At 40.4% G+C, this 19,554-nt stretch overlaps 1 protein-coding gene across 1 annotated transcript in view; it reads left to right on the top strand.

Moving 5' to 3' along the window:
* The window catches only part of SLC9A2 (solute carrier family 9 member A2), a 98,672-nt gene that overhangs the window by 21,908 nt on the left and 57,210 nt on the right, over positions 1-19,554 (top strand). Inside the window, exon 2 of the mRNA XM_049651258.1 lies at positions 16,970-17,433. Coding sequence (XP_049507215.1) covers positions 16,970-17,433 — 464 coding nt within the window. The remainder of the gene's footprint in view (positions 1-16,969; positions 17,434-19,554) is intronic.

Below are 19,554 nucleotides of genomic sequence, written 5' to 3'. Positions count from 1 at the left end.
ATTTATTATTATAAATTACAATATCACAATGCTCATAAAGGATATTGACCTGTTGCCTTAGTTTTTGTACTCTTTGTTTGGTTTTGATACTAGGGTCTAGTAGTTTCAGAAGTCAACTGAAATGTTCCCTCTTCTTCCAGTTTTTGGAAACAATTATGTAGAATTGGTATTATTTTGTAGAATTCACTAATACGACCATCTGGGCTAAAGAGTTTATTTTTTTAAGAGTTTTAAATCATAAGTTCAGTTTTGTTTTTGTTTTTATTTTTTGCTAGTTGTAGGGCTATATAAATTATCTCCATGTGAGGTAAATTATGGTTGTTTGTGTGTTTTGAGGCATCAGCCTATTTCATCCAGGATGTGAAATGTGTATGTAAATCTGTTCATAGTATTCCCATATCATCCTTTTTATGATGGCAGGGTCTGTAATGGATACCCTTTTTTTATTCCCAAATTATTGGTAAACACTAATACCAGTCTTGCTAAAGATTTGCCAATTTTATTGACCTTTTTGAAGATTCACCCTTTTTTTTTAAACAAGCATTTAAATGTTTATTTATTTATTTTGAGAGAGAGAGCGTGTGCAAGTGAGGAGAGGGACAGAGAGAGAAGAGAGAGACAATCCCAAGCAGGATCCGTGCTGTCAGCGCAGAGTCCGATGCGGGGCTCAGTCTCCCAAACTGTGGAATCATGACCTGAGCCAAAATCAAGAGTCAGATGCTTAACTGACTGAGCCACCCAGGTGACCCAAGATTCAGCTTTTTATTTCACTATTTTTTCCCCTATTTTTCTGTGTTTGATTTCACTGACTTCTGCTCTTTATAATTTCCTTCCTTCTGTTTATTTTGGGTTTATTTTGCTTTCATTATTATTGTTATTTTTAATTTTTAGTGTTTATTTGAGAAAAAAATCTATTCAAATTGGGTGGTGACAAACCAGAAGTCATTAGGAGTACTCAACTGGCAGGAACCAGGGGCAAGACTTTCATAGAGAAGAACTGGAAGTAAAGGAAGAAAATTACTTGATTGGCTCTAGTTTAAACAATTGCCTCTATTTGGGAGAGACTTGTTGGCTGTGTTTAGTTGTTTTGATTTTTAAAATTTCCTTTTTATTCAAGTATAATTAACACATAGTGTTATATTAGTTTCAGGTGTGCAATGTAATGATTCAACAATTCTGTACATGACTCAGTGACTCAGTGCTTATCATGATGAGTATACACCTTTTTTTTTTTTTTTTTTTTTTTTTTAAGAGGGGGGTCAAGTGAGCGAGGGGCAGAGAGAGAGAAGTGGGGCTCACCCGGGGCTCGTGTTTTTTTTTTATCCAAAGCGGGCTCATGCTCACCTGAAGTGGGGCTGGAGCTTACCCGAAGTGGGGCACAAGCTCACCCAATATGGGACTCGAACTCAACAACTGTGAGACTATGACTTGAGCTGAAGTCAGATGCTTAATGATGGAACCACCCAGGTATCTGATGATGAGTGTACGCTTAATCCCCTTTACCTATTTTACCACCTCCCCTCCCTCCTGCCACTTCCCTTCTGGTAACCACCAGTTTGTTCTCTATATTTAAGAGTCTTTGTTTGTTTGTTTGTCTCTTTTTTCTTTGCTCATTTCTTTTGTTTCTTAAATTCCACCCAGAAACAAAATCATATGGTATTTGTCTTTCTCTGATTTATTTCACTTAGCATTATACCCTCTTGATCCATCCATGTTGCTGCAAATGACAACAGTTCATTCTTTTTTATGGCTGAGTAATATTCCAGTGTGTGCATGTGTGCATGTGCTTCCATATCTTGGCTATTATAAATAATGGTACAATAAACGTAGGGTACATCTATCTTTTTGAGTTGGTGTTTTCTTTTTCTTTAGATAAATATCCAGCAGTGGAATTACTGGATCATACGGTAAATCTATTTTTAATTTTTTGAGGAACTTCCATACTGTTTTTGAGAGTGGCTGCACAAGTTTGCATTCCCACCAACAGTGCATGAGTGCTCCTTTTTCTCCACATCCTCGTCAACACTTGTTATTTATTGTGGTTTTTTTTATTTTTGCCATTCTGACAGGTGTAAAGTGGTATCTCCTTCTGGTTGTAATGTGCATTTTCCCGATAATTAGTGATGTTGAACATCTTTCCATGCGCCTGTTGGCCATCTGTGTGTCTTTTTTGGAAAAATGACTACTCATGTTCTCTGCCCATTTTTAAATTGTATTGTTTGTTTTTTGGTTATTGAGTTGTATGGGTTCCTTATATATTTTGGATATCAACCCCTTATCAGATACATCATTAGCTAATATCCCATTCAGTAGGTTGCCTTTTAGTTTTGTTGATGGTTTCCTTCACTGCAAAAGCTTTTTATTTTAGTGTAGTCCTAATAGTTTAATTTTACTTTTGTATTTCCCTTGTCAGAGGATACATATATAGAAAAGTGTTTCTATGGCCGATGTCAGAGAAATTACTGCCTATGTTCTCTTCCGGGAATTTATGGCTTTGGGTCTCACATTTAGGTCTTTAATTCATTCTGCGTTTATTTTTGTGCATGGTGTAAGACAGCAATCCAATTTCATTCTTCTGCATGTAGCTGTTCAGTTTTCTCAATACCGTTTGTTGAAGAGACTCTTCTTCCCATTGCATAGTCTTGACTCCTTTGTCATAGATTAATTGACTGTAAAAGCCTGGGTTTATTTCTGGGCTGTCTATTCTGTTCCATTGATCTGTGTGTTTACTTTTGTTCCGGTTCTGTACTGTTTTGATGACTACAGTTTTGTAGCGTGTCTCAAATTCTGGGGTTGTGATGCTTTCAGCTTCGTTGTTCTGTTTCAAGATTGCTTTGGCTCTGAGGAGTTTTTTGTGGTTCCGTTCAAATTTTTGGATTATTTGTTCTAGTTCTGTGAAACATGTTGTTAGCATTTTGATAGGAATCCCATTCAATCTGTAGATTGCTTTAGGTACTACGGACATTTTAACAATATTCGTTCTTCCAAACCATGAACTCGGAATGTTTCTCCATTTATTTGTGTCATCTTCAGTTTCTTTCATCCGTGCTTTGTAGTTTTTGTACAGATCTTTCACTGCTTTGGTTAAGTTTATTCCTAGATATTTTCTTCTTTTTGATGCATTTGTAAATGGGATTGTTTTCCTTAATTTCTCTTTCTGCTACCTCATTTTTAATGTATAGAAATGAAACCAATTTCTCTATGTTAATTTTGTATCCTGTGACTGCATTCATTTATCAGTTCTAGTAGTTTTTTTTTGGTGGAATCTTTAGGGTTTTCCATATATAGTAGTATGTCACCTGCAAATAGTAAAGCAAAAGGTTAGATTATTAATTTGAGACTTTTCTTACTTTCTAATGAATGCATTTGGTGGTATAAATTTTTTCCTCAGCAAAACTTTAGCTTTTGATATTTTGTATTTTCATTTCCTTTCAGTTCAGAGCACTTTTTGATTTCCCTTGAGACTTCCTTTTTGACCCATCGATTTTTTTTGTAATAGTGTTATTGAGGTATAATTTATATAGTATGTATTGAATCCATTTGGAGTATACAACTTGATGGCCTTCAGTATATTCACAGTTGTGCAACCATCACTCTAGTCAAATTTAGAATATTTTCATTATCTCTAAAAGAAATCCCATATGCTTTAGCTATGTCTGTGTGATTTCCCCATCCTGCCCCACCGTAAGGAAATCCCGAATCTACATTCTGTCTTTGTAGATTTGCCTCTTCTGGATGTATGATATAACTGGAGTCATACCATCTGTGGTTTTGTGACGAGTTTCTTTCAATTAGCGCATGTTTTCAAGGTTTATCTATGTTGTAGCATGTACCATTTTATGGCCAAATAATACCCCCCCCCCCTTTTTTTGCCACATTTTGTTTATCACAGGCGTCAGTTGATGGACATTTGGGTTGTTTTCACCTTTTGGCTATTATGAATAATGCTGCTGTGAACATTCCTGTATAAGTTTTTATGTGGACAGGTTTTCATTTCTTTAGGGTATATACCTGAGAATGAAATTTCTAGGCCCAGGACGTCTGTGTTTAACGTTTCGAGGCACTGCCAGGCTGTTTTATGGTGTGGCTGTATGATTTACATTCCTGGCAGCAGTATATGAGGGCTTCTATTTTTCCATATGCTCATGAACATTTGTGATTACCTGTCTTTTTGAGGAGAGCCACCCTGGTGTCTGTGAAGACCCACAGATTATTTAGAAGAGTATTGAATTTCCAAATTGAGATTTTCCTGTTTTTTTATATGTTACTGATTTCTAGTGTGACTCCTTTGTGATGAGACAATGTATTCTGTATGATTTCCATTCTTTTAAGTGTATTGAGGCATGTTTTCATGGCCCAGGATATGTCTCTCGATGCGTTTCTGTGGATTCTTGAATGTGTATTCTGTTGTAGTTGGCTGGAGTCCACTGTAGAATTAGATCCTATTGGTTGATGGTCTAGTTATTCTATCAATTATTGAGGGAGGGAGGGGTATCAAGATCTTTAACTATAATTGTGTATTTATCTGTTTCTTCTTTTAATGCTATCACTTTTTGTTTCACATATGTTGTAGTTCTGTTATTTGACATATATGCATTTAGGCTTGCCATATCTTGGTGAATTGACCCTTTTATAATTATATAATGGTCTTTCCTGTCTCATAATTTTCTTTGCACTGAAGCTTACATTACTGGGTATTAATATAGCTACTCCCACTTTCTTTTGGTTAATGTTTAATGATATAACTTTCTATTATTTTATTTTTAACCCAGCCTATATCCCTGTATTTGAAGTGAGCTTTTTGAGGACAGCAAATAGTTGGGTCATATTTTTAACCTATTCTATTAACAGCTGCCTTTAATTGATGTGTTTGGGCCATTTACATTTTATGTGATTATTGATATGTTTGTGTTTAAGTCTGTGACTTTGATTTTTTGTTCTCTTTTTCATTTCTCTGTTTTCTTTTCCTGCCCTCCTGTGGGTTATTTGAACATTTTTTTTAAAACTCCATTTTTTATTTATCTATAGTGTTTTTGGGATTACCTCTTTGTATAGCCTCTTTAGTGGTTCCTCTAGGTATTATGTTATATATGTGACTAAATAGAAGTTTAATGGTGTAGTCATTTACCAGTCTGAATGAATGTAGAAACCTTATCTTCCATTACATCTTTTTACTCTCTCCAACTTGTCATATAGTTGGCTTAAACATTACCTCTATATACATTGAGAACCACATCAAACGGTGTTGTAATTTTGGTTTCAGTGGTCAAACTTAATTTAGAAAATTAAAGAGGAGAAGGCAAATGCATAGAATTTGTCCATATTTTTTATTCTATCTGTTTTTCTTTTATGCTTCAGATGTTCTAAGATTCCATTTTTGGGGCACCTGGGTTGCTCAGTTGGTTAAGCATGTGACTTGGGCTTATGTCATGATCTCGCAGTTCAAGAGTTCAAGCCCTACGTCGGGCTCTGTGCTGACAGCTCAGAGCCTGCAGGCTGCTTCAGATTCTGTCTTCTGTCTCCCTCACTCTCTGCCCCTCCCTCACTTGTACTCTGTCTCTCTTTCTCTCTAAAAAACAAACATTAAAATATATGTATGTATGTATGTATGTAAACACACACACACACACACACACACACACACACACACACACACATTAAGGTTACATTGTTTTCTTTTTGAGAATTCCTTTAGCCAAGACAGGTCTACTTGCAACGAATTTACTTAGTTTTTGTTCAGCTGACAAGGTCTTGATTTTCCCTTTATTCCTAAAGGATATTTTCACTGGATACACAATTCTGGGTTGGCAGTTCTTTTTTTCTGTACACGAATGATGTCTTGTTACTTCCTTATAGTCTCCATGGTTTCTGACAAGAAATCTGATGTCATTCTCTTTTCCCTCCTGTAGAGAAGGTGTCCTTTCTCTTTGGCTGTTATCATAATTTTTTTCCAGAAGTTTGACCATCGGGTGTCATGCTGTAGGCTTCTTTGGGCTGGTCACAATTGGGGCTTACTCATCTTGATTCTGTAGGCTTATGTCTTTTGCCAACTTTGGGAAGATTTTAGCCCTTATTTCTTTGAATGCTTTTGTAGCCCTTCTCTCTCTCTCTTCCCTTCCTGGGACTCGGATGATGGGAATGTTAGATCTTTTGCTATAGATCCACAGGTCCCTAAGCCTCCCCCAATTACTCAGATTGAGTAATTTCTGTCATGCTATCTTAAAGTTGACTAATTCCTTCCTGTCTACTGCTTTCTGCTATTGAGCCTACACAACTGAATTTTTTTATTTCAATTATGTTTTTCAGTTCTAAAATTTATGAAAGGTTCTCCTTCATATCTTCTATTTCTTTGCGCAGACTGCCTATATTTTTTTCATTTGTTTCAAGTGTGTTTGTAATTGCTTATGAAACATGTTTATCATGGCGGTATTCACATTTTTGTCAAATAAATCTGACATCTCAGTCATCAGGATAGTGGTATCTGTTAATTTTTTTTCTTTATCATTCGGTTTGACATCTTCTTGATTCCTGGTATAATGAGTGGCTTTCTGCTGCAACATGAACATTTGGCGTATTAGTTATGAGACTCTGGATCTTATTTATACCTTCTGTTTTAGATGACTTCTTACGATGAGCAGTTTGGTGGTGGGAGAGAAAGGCACTATATCGTTACTGACAGGTGGGGATGGACTTTCAGGTCTCCGCTTTGCTTGCTTTGATTACCTGGGGAGGATGCTTCTCATTACTGTATGGGGCTGGCGGTTCCGGATCCTTACTAGTGCTCCCCTGATCCTTCCTTGGCTGGGAGGGATTAGGAGTACCTCCTTGCTGTTCCTCTGGTGGCCTCCACTTACACCACAGGGGTGCGGTGGCTTCATTTCGGTTGGATGGAAGTGACCTAGTCTTGACTCCACTAGGTCTTCTTTGACCCACCTCAGTGGAGAGGGTCTGGGGTGCCTCATTACTGCAGATGGCAGAGGTCCAGGCTCTCCACATAGCCTTTAATGGCACCATGGAAGAGAGTTACCATTCCATGATGAAGAAAGTCCTACCTCCCTCCTTTTTCTTTTCTGACACCATCTCAATAGGGAGGCTGGGGTTTTCCTTACAGTCTAGTAGGCACATAATCTAGGCTCCCCACTCAGACTTTGCCAAGACTGGGGCCACAGTTTCTTTTGACGTGTTGGCAGGAGTAGAGCAGCTACGATCTAAAAGTTTTCTGTTTTGCTATACTGCTTCTTTCCTGGTCCGTAGTATAGATAGGGCAGACTTTTGCTGGGACTTTTGTCGTCTGTGATTGTTGGCATTTCCAGGCTAGTGGCTTCTTCAGGTCTGGGATATGAGAGGCAAAAAGAAAACCCAAAAAACTCTCAGCCATGTTGTTCTTCAGATCTCAAGGTCCCTAGCTGGTTTTCCTTCTTCTGTCCACTTTTCAGAATATCCTTATGCTTGTTTTGTATATAATGTCTAGGGATTTTAGGGTTTTTTACTTAGTTGGAAGAATAAAGAAACGTTCATACTCCATCTTTCCAGAGGCCGAAGTTAGTTCTTTTTCCTTAATCTTTATTTTCTTACTTTTTTCAAAGTCTTTAAAAGTTGAATTTGTCTATTTATTTAAAGTTTACCCATTTATTTTAAGAGAGAAAGAGAGGGAGGGAAGGAGAGAGAGAGAGAGCACCTGAGCATGAGTGGGGAAGGGGCAGAGAGAGAGGGTGAGAGAAAGAATCCCAAGCAGGCCCTGCACTGCCAGCACAGAGCTAAAAGGTGAATTTAAAAGGATATTAAGTTCTAGCTTAATATCCTCTACTTTGGGGTCATTGATTACAATATGTCACTGCTTTTTAAGAGAGATAATTGCAGCATAGAATTTTATTGTGTGTTTTATAGATTCTTCTTTTTTTCTAATGCTAAACTATTTAACCTATATGGAATTTTCCAAAATGCTCAGATTCATCTTTGATTCATCAGTCTCACTAAGAGAAAAACATCTAGACTTACGGAATACCCAGATGTGTGGGTTTTCCACACCAAGCAATGCTCCAATTCTCTGAGGACACTAACTGGGTGTACTACAGTTCAATTCACTTCTGACATTATCTACCTGGAGTTCGCGTCAGAGCCCACTCGTTAAAGGCTCAGCGTCATAAGACTGTTCATGGCAGTTGTGAGTGCCTGTGCTTCTTACTGACCAGCTATAAATCGAGGTTCTCATGATGCCCTCCGTGAGTTCAGTCATTTGCTAGATCCGCTCACAGAACTCAAGGAAACAGTTATGCTTACTGGTGTATTACATAAGAAAGGATATGATAAAGGATACAGATGAATAGCCAGATAAAGTGATATAAAGCAAGATCTGGAAGGATCCCCCAGTGCAGGAGCTTCTGTCCCTGTGGAGTTGCAGTGTACAACTCTCCTGCCAGGTAGACTTGTTCATCAGTCTGGAAGCTCTCTGAATACCACAGTTGAGGGATTTTTATGGAGCCTTTATCACATAGGCAGGATGGACTATTAACTCTGTCTCCAGCCATTTTCCTTCTCCAGAGGATGAGGAAGGAGAGCTGAAAGTTACAAGTTTCTACTCATGGCTTGGTCTTCCTGGTGACCTGACCTCATCTTGAAGTTATCCAGGAGCCCACCTTGAGTTGCCTTATTAGAACCAAAGACACTCCTATCACCTAGGAAATTCCAAGGAATTTAAGAGCTCTGTGTCAAGAAGTGGGGTCAAAGATCAAATATTAGAACAAAAGATGCCCCTAGCACCATTATCACTTGGAAAATTACAAAGGTTTTAGGAGCTCTGGCCAGGAGCTTGGGATGAAGACCAAATATATATATTTGTCTCATATCACAATATGACAGTCACATCCCTCCTCCAGGCCAGCAACATGCCCTCTTGGAGCACTTATCAAAATACGTTCAGCATTTGGCCTCCTCTTATACACACCACCACTTTAATGGAAACCATCATCTCCTTCCTGAATTCCTGAGAGACTGGTGTTCTTGCTTCCATTCTTCAACAGCGGTCATAATGACCCTATAAAACTGTGAATCTGATCATGACATTCCTCTGCTCAGATGCTCCCAGTGGCTCCCATTGCACTAATAAAATATCCAAAGCCTTTCCCATGGCCACAGGCTCTGAGTGTTCTATTATTTTGCTGCTCTCCATGTCATTTCCTACCCTGTTCTCCTGACTTCCCCTGTTCCAACCACAGTGGTTTTCTTGCTCAGGTGCCCTCAACGCAGAGCCCTTGTTCTTCTCTGTTCTGGAAAGTTCTTCCACCATGTTTCACATACTCAGTTCACGCAGGGTGTTGTTCAGATGTCACCCATCAGAGAGGCTCTCTTTGACCAGACTGATGCCAGATACCACCTTGTCCCGTCACTTTGGATGCCTCACCTTTCTCTGGCTTTCTTTGTAGCGCTCATCACTACTTGCCGCTCTGAATTTACCGGCTGATTTATTCATTTCCTGTTTCCCTCCATTAAACTGCAGCCTTCCAGCACAGGGGCTTTCTTTCTTTCACTGCTGCAGTCCGAGTGCCTCATATGGTACCCGGCACATAGGAGAGTCCCGGTAAACGTATATTGAATGAAAAATATGATCGGATGGTATTGATAATTTTTATTGCTCCTGATTTTTCCCTGGCACATATAATGTTGCAATATAGTTTTGTTCTGTTATGTATGTGTTCTTTTTACATTACAACATGGTTGTGCTGAGTGGCTCTCCTCTCAGACTTTTCCTCTATAAGATTATTCATACATCCCTTTGGAGTTTGGGCTCTTCTTAAACTTTTTAGTCACATGTTTGCATCATCGTCTTCTTTATTTTCACTGATGGTTAATCACATCCATCTGGTGTAAAACTCTAGGCAGCTTTCATCCCTCATTTTTAAATTCCAGTCTCTAGTCTCTTAGGAGGGGCTCATCCCTGTTCACTCCATGCGTGGAAGACAAGGATGGTTCTGAGACACCCTCAATATCTCCCTCTGAGAACAGAGAACAGAGGCAGATCTTCAAAGATCGGCTCTCCAGGCCTTCTGTAGTGTGGCCATTCCTTGTTTGGCTCATCTCTTCTTTGCTGTTCACGCTTTGTATCTAGGTCAGGTGTGTTGCCCCTCCCTCATGGCACCCAGTCTTTCTCGTGCCTTCTTTGTGCTTCATTCCCCTTAAAACCTACATATCCACAGCTAGTTATCTTAACACCACCTCCTCCAATTTCTTCCTGAGTCTCCTCCTCTGTGATTTTCTTCCCTTCCTTATGTCTCTAGAACTTCTACAGCTCTTCTTTCTTCACGTTTATCACTCTCTGTCTTGTGTTATAATTACTTATGTTCGTGTCTTATCTTCTGTGCCAAATCCAAGCTCACTGAAGGTAGCCCATTCATGATCCATGATACTGGTTCCCTCACAGCCTCGTGCAGGGAAGGGACTCAACAGTCTGATTAAGGGTTTAACTCCTCCTTCCTTTTCGAAATTCTTCATGGACTGACTGTACTCATTGTGCTTTTCTTTTCTTTTCTTTGCAAGTGGTCATGTCATTTGGAAAAATTAAATACCATCTAAGTTCTGCTTTGGAATAATCCCAATAAATTTTTAATGTTTCATTTATATTTTATTTGTTTTCAATTATTTTATTATTATAAGTCCTTTGCAGACCTCCTAAGTGGGGCATTTTTAAAACCTCTATGGAGATACTTCAGGTTCAGCTCCTGACCACTGCAATAAAGTAAATATTGCAATAAAGCAAGTCAAATGGATTGTTTGGTTTCCCAGCGTCTATAAAAGCTATGTTTACACCATCCTGCAGTCTACTAAATGTTCTAAAAAAAGTGTACATACCTTAATTAAAAAATACTTTATTGCTTCAAAAAGCTGACCATCATCTGAGCTTTCAGCAAGTTGTAATCACTGATCAGAGATCACCATAATGAATATAATAATAATGTAAAGGTTGAAATGTTGGGAGAATTACCAAAATGTGATACAGTGACATGAAGTGAGCAGATGCTCTTGGAAAAATGGTGCTAGTCGACTTGCTCAAGGACACAGAGCTGCCACAAAACTTCAAGTTGTAAAAACCAAAACGAACAAAAAAGAAGTGCAGTATCTGCAAAGCACAGTAACGCAAAGTGCAATACAACAAGAGTTGGCTATATATTCATAGTTGCACTATTTTTTGGTGGGGAGAAATTAAATGTACCTTTTGGCCCTGGCATCCATGTGTCAATAAGTTACTGACATAAATCAGTTAATTCTGTTTTATTTATTGAATTTCATTGTTTATTTTATGTGTTTATTTATTTCCATACTTTTATTGTTTGTTTTTATTTACGAATGCAGTTTGATTCTATTTTTAAGATAGTTTTTTTTTTAATGTTTATTTATTTTTGACAGAGAGAGAGACAGAGCATGAGCAGGGGAGGGGCAGAGAGAGAGGGAGACACAGAATCCGAGGCAGGCTCCAGGCTCTGAGCGGTCAGCCCAGAGCCCGATACGGGGCTCGAACTCACAGACCACGAGATCATGACCTGAGCTGAAGTCGGACGCTTAAACAACTGAGCCACCCAGGCGCCCCAATTCTATTTTTAGAATTAAAATCTGTCACTCAGTCTTTGTCCACTGGCATCAATCTGGCAGTGACAGCAGCCTGTTGCTGTATCAGATCAAAATGATTCGCATTATTTCCAGTTTCTCAATGTTTAGTGCTTACTGCCATTTTGGTTTTGAAATTGTGCCTTTGCTTGCTTGCTATGTGAATTGGGATACATAAAACCAGCATTTTTAGCTTTGAATGAACTTGCTTATTTCTCTTAATAATTAAAAACAAGTTTAATATACTCTATATTTGCCTATTTATCCCCCAGCCAAGAAGGCATGGCTTATTTTAGACTATTTATGTTAAATCCAATGTTTCCCAGCGTTGCTTCAAGAAGGATGACCCTGGGACACGAATTCGGAGTCAGGCTGCCTATGCTGACTTTGTTTCCAAGGGTACCTGTCCCCTACTTAACACGAGCTTGGAAAATATTTGTGGATCCAATAAATGTCATTATTTTTTCTTTAAGCTCTCGTAAAATATGGAACATTAATTGGATAGTTTTGTTTGTCTGGGCCTGGAGGGTAGGCTTTCTCTCCTGTAGGCTTTGTCCCTGCTCACCTATGCTAGTTGCCTCTTTCCCTCCTGGCCGTGTCACTTGCTAATTAGAACTGTGGGTAATTTTGGGGGTGCCTGGGTGGCTCAGTCAGTTAAGCGTTGACTCTGAATTTCAGCTCAAGTCATGACCTCGCAGTTTGTGAATTTGAGCCCTGTATCGGGCACTGCCCTGGCAGTATGAAGCCTGCTTCGGATTTTCTGTCTCTCTCTCTCTCTCTCTGTCTCTCTCTCTCTCTCTTTCTTTCTGCCCCTCCCCAGCTCACATTTATTTACTTTTTCTCTCAAAGTAAATAAATAAAAAAAAAAGAACTGTATGTAATTTTTGAAACTTATTTTGTATGGTTTTTTGTTGGTGATGGTTCTCTGGGATTTAGATTTTTACATTGTTGCTCTTCTGTGGATCCTGCTATCTGGAAGCTTCCTGTGTTCTCTTCCCAGGATTTGACAAATAGCTTATAACCATAATGAGAAAATACAGTGAATTAATTGCATTGTACTTCTTTCTACATAGATCTTTAGCTCTTAAAAAAAGCTCAGTTAATTTCAACACTTGTATGCAAAGAGAAATTAAAATAGATTCACTCCAAGAGAGGATTGTCTTAACTATGCATTTTGTATGAGACCCTAATCCTGTTCCCCTTCTTGCTAAGTGAATTTTGAAAATTTAAAGCATCCACCCTCACAGACTCTTATGTGCTAGTGATAAAAAGTGAATGACACAATTACAATGCCCCATACATTACTAAGTAGAACTTAGCAGGAAATACAAAGAACAAACTAAAACAGGGACAGGTAAACCACAGCCTAAGGGCCCAGCATGGCTCCTGCCCTGGTTTTGTATGGCCTGTGGGTCAAGAAAGGCTGTTGTATTTTTAAACAAAATCAAAAGAAGAATGACATTTCGTGACATAAAAACTAGTAGGACATGTCCACAAAGAAAGCCTCCCTAGAACATACTCCTGCACTTAGGTATCATCTCTGGCTTCCTTTGTACCACAACGGCAGAGTAAAATATGGCCTGCAAGCTGAAAATATTTGCTATCTGGCCCTTTGTGGAAAAAAATTAGCTGACCCCTAGACTGAGCAGTAGATTGTACTTGGAGTAGCACACGTTCAGCCTCGTGAAAATCATCAGAAAGTTCATTTGTTTTCCTTTTTTTTGTTTTCCTGATTACTGATCTGTTTCTCCACAGCATTTGATGAGATAATGACTCTGCAGAGCAAATTCTGTCCATTCAAATTCATGTACCCTCCAAAGAATTGAGGGTGGGGAGAGCCACAAATGAATTCACATTGGCAAGTGTTGATTTATTTGTTTTATTCTGTGAACAGTGAAATTTAAGATGACTTTTGTTTTGATTAGTTATTTTGGTGATAGGTGTCTTGACTCTTGTCATTCATAAACCATAGACGCTTAACACCCAAAACCTTCTGTGCCCACAGAGAGTGTCTTAGAAAATACAGTGTCTCTGCTTGTGTTTACCCAGAAGCACAGAACGAAGATGTCTTATGGCCACCCTTCATTTAATCCCCCCTTGCTTATGGAACAACTGGGCAGATTCGGGACTACTGTCCAGTTTCAAGCAAGGGTCACTCAGACCAATTCGGAATGACCAAAACATTCGTAAAAGAAAGGGAAACAGTGTTTTAAAAATATAAACACAGGCTCTTTTATTTTTATTTATTTATTTTTAAATGTTTATTTTTGAGGAAGAGAGCATGAGCACAGGAGGGGGAGGGGTAGAGAGAGAGGGACAGAGGAGCCACGCTAATAGCAGCGAGCTCCATGCGTGGCACTCACAAACTGAGAGATCACGACCTGAGCTGAAGTCGGACGCTCAACTGACTGAGCTACTCAGATGCCCCTAAAGGCAGGACCTTTTAAACAACAGTTCTTGATGTTTGCTGTTCTTTTCTGATGTTTGCAGCTACCAGACTTCCCCCTCCTCATCCCCCAGCCCCATCTCTTTTAGCCCCCTCTCCCAGTGGCCCTTTCATCTAATGGTATTCTGCTGCCTTTCTCTGGCATCTGCTTGGTCATTTTCTGCTCCCCACGTTCCTGGTTAGGATCCATCATGGCGCCAGAGCATGGCAGCTGTTGGCCTGCAAAATGCATACAAGCAGCCTCTGTTTCTTCCTTTCTTTCATCTGCCTTGTTTCCCACCCTCCATCCTTAGGAGTAAGACCTCCTTTCAATACAGTGAGAGGAGACGACACTCCACATGGAAACACTGGGTTTTCTGGGATTGAGTGGCAGGAAGAGGAAAGCAAGAGGCCAGAACAAGAGGGAGCCACCACCAGGAAGAGGCCTTGCATCTGTAGAGGATCGTAGTCCTTCTGTGCATTTCTTTAGAACTTTTTTCTCTTGTGTTTTGATGTAGAAGACGGGGAGGAAGCCAAAATTGGGGGGCATGTGTGATATCATAGGCACAGTGGTGACTCCATGCAGCCATCAACTCATGATTGTTCCAGTCCTTAAGGTGGCAGGTACGTTTGTCACTAGATAACCAAACAGGCCTGGGCCTGGTTGTGACCTATCCACAGCCGCAGGCAGAGTGGGAGCACTAGATGTGAAGCCACGGGCCATTGTCAGACAGCAGCCATTAAGGCTCACAGCACACACGGCGCCTTCAAGTTGGATCTTCCTGTCCTGCATTCCAGAAAGGAGCTGGTTTCCCTTAGAATCAAGGGGGCCAGCAGGGCTATTGTGGGCACATCCTTATCACACAGGGGGAAGTTGAATGTAGAAGCAGGAGTCATTGTGAAGAGAGGTTACAAAGATACGGTTTTCAGGGGCGCCTGGGTGGTTCAGTTGGTTAAGTGTGCAACTTCAGCTCAGGTCATGGTCTCACGATTTGTGGGTTCAAGCCCCGTGGTCGGGCTCTGTGCTGACAGTTCAGAGCCTGGGGCCTGCTTCAGATTCTGTGTGTGTGTCTCTCTCTGCCCCTCCCCACTCATGTTCCATCTCTGTCTCTCTCAAAAATAAATAAACGTTTAAAAAAAATTTTTTTTTAATTAAAAAAAAACAAAGATACGGTTTTCAGGGGACTTTCTTAAAATTCTCTGTTCAGCAGAGGGGTCAGCAGGATAGAGGTTATGGGTAAAGAGTGGCTGAACCAGTTGAATACATTTATTCACCAATTATTGGAGCCTGCTAGAATATGAATAATAAAATGATCAATGCTGGAAGAATGATTTGAATCCCAGTGTAAAGATGTTTACTTCATTATTTAGAAATTAGTTCTTTACATCTCTTCAAGTTGTTCATTTAGTGTTTTGCTGTCGTGTAGAAGCTATTTCGTGCTATGACTTTAGTACGGTTTGTACTAAGGGATTTCTTGTTAAAATTTTTGTGATTCAGAGCTTCTAAGGACTCATTCTGTCATTTCCGTATTGCGTTCCTATAACAGATTACTTCCACGTGCCGCGTTAATTCTACAGTGTGTGAGATGTCTTCAGGATGGCTCGTTGTTGCCTCGTAAATAAGGGCTGCCCTTTCATGTGTGAACTTGCTCCTCATGTTACCCCATGTACTGGTACAATTCACATTCCTCTCCTTTTACTGCTTGCAGGCCTCCCCCCGACATAGTCTTTGCAATAAAGCTACACTGGGCTCCACCATGAATTAGGAGATGGGTATTTCCCTCCATTTCTTCTCTTCCTGGGAGACTCTTCACGCTTCCTCTGTGTATTTAAAGTCTGTCCTTTAAGGAAGCCCTGCCTGATGTTGCTTCCTCCATGATGTCCTTCTCTGCTGCTCCCCTAGTGGCTGTTTGGGGCCTTATCACACAGTGTCTTACATCAGAGGAGGTCATAAACGTATCTCTTCCTCTGCCTCAATTGGAGACTCTCTGAGACTGGAGATCGTGGTGTGTTTACACCCTCGTGTCGTAACTACCTGATGTGCCTTTGGAGGGTTGATTTGGTTGTTTCAGACCTCTGAAAAATGAAACATACTTAGCATTCCAAGAGATAATCAGACATTAAAAATATTAAGTAAGTTAAAGCTCTTCTCAGTACCAGAGGGCACAGTGGTAACCCAAAAGCTGCCATGTGATGTGGCCACCGTGGCAAGACCCTGTATCTCTGTGAGCCTCGGTTTCCACGGAAATGAATACATTTAAAACGGTGAAAATAACTGCCCTACCTCCTCCTTGAAGTTTTATTTTTTTATTTTTATTAAAAAATTTTTTTTAATGTTTTACTTATTTTTGACAGAGGGGGAGAGAGAGAGAGAGAGAGAGAGAGAGAGAGAGAAAGCGCGTGCATGAGTAGGGGAGGGGCAGAGAGAATGGGAGACACAGAATCTGAAGCAGGCTCCAGGCTCTGAGTTGTCAGCACAGAGCCCGACGCGGGGCTCAAACTCATAGACCGAGAGATCATGACCTGAGCTGAAGTCGGACGCTCAACCGACTGAGCCACCCAGGCGCCCCATTGAAGTTTTTTTGAAATGACCTGTCACATTTGAAAATGTGTTGGAAATCGCAAAATTGCTTCAAATGTAAAATTGCGTGATCTCGTTTAAGAAAACCTAATTGGAATTTAGACAAAGCCGTGCTGTGTATTATGTATGTATCTCATTCAACTTCTAATGTAAAGTTGCATCTGTGCCTCCATGTACTTTGTGAATAGTTTTAAGGAGATCATCTGACTTTGTACATCATAATCTGTAAAGCCAGTCTGTAGCCAATTATGCTGACCTGGGAGGTTTTGAAATAGAACCTGTTGGTTCTGGCAGAGAGAACCAGTATACCTTCTCCCTAATTTATGCACAACCCAAATGCCTTGTCTTTATTTTTTCCTTCACAGGCTTCCATCTGTATCACAAGTTGCCCACAATAGTGCCTGAGAGCTGCCTCCTTATAATGGTTGGCCTGCTGCTAGGAGGGATTATTTTTGGGGTCGATGAAAAGTCCCCCCCTGCCATGAAGACCGATGTGTTTTTCTTGTATCTTCTCCCACCCATTGTGCTTGATGCGGGCTATTTCATGCCCACTCGCCCATTCTTTGAGAACATTGGCACCATTTTCTGGTATGCTGTGGTAGGGACCCTCTGGAATTCCATTGGCATTGGGGTGTCTTTGTTTGGTATCTGCCAAATTGAAGCCTTTGGCCTGAGTGACATCACTCTGCTCCAGAATCTACTCTTCGGCAGCTTAATCTCAGCGGTGGACCCCGTGGCTGTGCTCGCTGTCTTCGAGAACATCCAGGTCAACGAGCAGCTCTACATCCTGGTCTTTGGAGAGTCCCTGCTGAATGACGCAGTGACAGTGGTGAGTAACAGGTTCATGCTGTGTCGCTCCAACACGCTGGTCTATCTGTGTCTGGTAGTGACAGCTGAGGTGAGACCCCGAAGGTGCAGCCTGCCTGCACACTTGTACGGTCCTGTGCTTAGGAAGGCCCCGCGCTTGGTTTCATGCTGTTCCTGCTGTCTTGAAATACCTTGTAAAGATTTTTATTGATTAATGACTTTTTTTATTTGTTTTTATACAGCGGGCCCCTCATTTTCACTTTGCACTGGGTTGTACAAACTGTGTTGCGGGTCCCTGCTTGGAACAGAGGAGCGTAAGAGTGATTGTGACCTCCCTATCTCTGAGGATTTCTCATTTGGCATTTTCCAAAAAAAACTTTTTGAGGTTTATTGATTTTGAGAGAGAGGCAAAGAGAGAGAGGAAGTGGGGGAGGGGCAGAGAGAGGAGGAGAGAGAATCCCAAACAGGCTCCACACTAACTAAGTTGAGTGTGGGGCTCAAACTTAAAAACCGTGAGATCGTGACCTGAGCCGAAACCAAGAGTCGAACGCTCAACTCACTGAGCCACCCAGGCACCCCTCATGTGCCATTTTTAAAAGTGATGGTTTTTGAATAGAATTTAAGGACTTCAAGTCCCAGAATTCTTTGTGAGATGCGACGCTGCCAGTATACGATACACGCGATAGAAGTGAAACGATAATACCTGCTGTGTACCGTTCTGTATCTGGGCATGGTTTATTTGTCATTTCATGATTTTAGGCCAACTTTTCATCACAAATCACTCAGCCAGCTTATTTCTGGTCCTCGCCACTTTCCTGCAAGTGGGTATTTGTTCTGAAAATCCTAGTTATTTTTTATTGTCACTAATTACCCCATAATTAGAGTCCGAGGCTGTTGGGATCTTCATGGTAGCACAATTTACCTCCGCCCTGCTTTCGGAGCCCAGGCAAAACACGGAGAAGTGACCGGGAAGTGTCTCTGTCCACCCAGCAAAAGGCCTACAAAATGCCCCTTTGGCAGCAAAAGGCACTCAGGTGTCCCTGTATCGGTAAACCTGTTACTGGGCACCAGTGAGGCCGTTTTATGTCAGCCACCAATCTGTAGTGGTGATGGTGACAGTTGTCAATGTAGCTGTTACCCTTTTGTGGATATCTGCTTTGTGCTTGGGTCTTTATGACAACCTATGCAGTAATTATTTCTTTACCTTTGATAGGGAAGAAAGTTGAGGCAGAGAAGGATTAAATCCTTTGAAGTGACTTGCGTAATTTATATCACTCTCTTCATTAGGTCCTTTCATTAAAATATTATTCCTGATTCATTTAAAAGTCACTACAGAAACCTACATCACTCGCCATTAGCCTATATTCAGACCCCTGAACTGAGTAAAATATCATTTTTAAGGATATCCGCTAACTCCATGTGGACATTATTAGGTAGAAGGTAATTTATTGAGAAGGGAATCCCATTTTTTAAAATGTTTATTTATTTTAGAGACAGAGATAGAGAGCGAGTAGGGGAGGGGCAGGGAGAGAGGGAGACAGAGAATCCCAAGCAGGCTCTGCACTGTCAGCAAAGAGCCCGATGTGGGGCTTGAACTCACGAGACATGAGATCATGACCTGAGCTGAAATCAAGAGTCAGACGCTCAACTGACTGAGCCACTGGGGTGCCCCAGGAAATCCCGTCCTTTAGAATGGCTGCTAAGATGTGTATTTTAAGGCAGCTAAGTTGCCTCACGCAAGTAACAAAATACACTTCCTTTATTCCATTGTTCATTAACAGTGATCAGTCATTAACTTACCAATATAAATTGTAATTGGGAAGGTGCCATAGCAATGAAGACATTTTGTGATTTATTCTAACTTCTAGTTTGATATGTACACGTTACCCTTGTTGAGATAGATTGTGGACATTTTAATGAGGATTTCTTGGATCTCTTTTGCATATAGAAAATTTTATAAAGAAATAATAACACCTTGCTGTACTCATTCTTGGGCAGTATAGCAATGTCAGCTCAGTTTCAGAGTGATACTACACTGCTTTCTCTTCTCTTATAAAATCTGTCATTCAGACAACTCAGTGTCCATTCTTTGAGTTTGTCGAGAATCAGATATGAGGAAACAATCTGGCTAAACCACCATTCA

This window comes from Panthera uncia (assembly GCF_023721935.1).
Source record: "Panthera uncia isolate 11264 chromosome A3 unlocalized genomic scaffold, Puncia_PCG_1.0 HiC_scaffold_11, whole genome shotgun sequence".
Lineage (NCBI taxonomy): Eukaryota > Metazoa > Chordata > Mammalia > Carnivora > Felidae > Panthera > Panthera uncia.
Note: the sequence above shows the minus strand (reverse complement) of the source record. Positions and strands in the feature narration are given on the sequence as shown.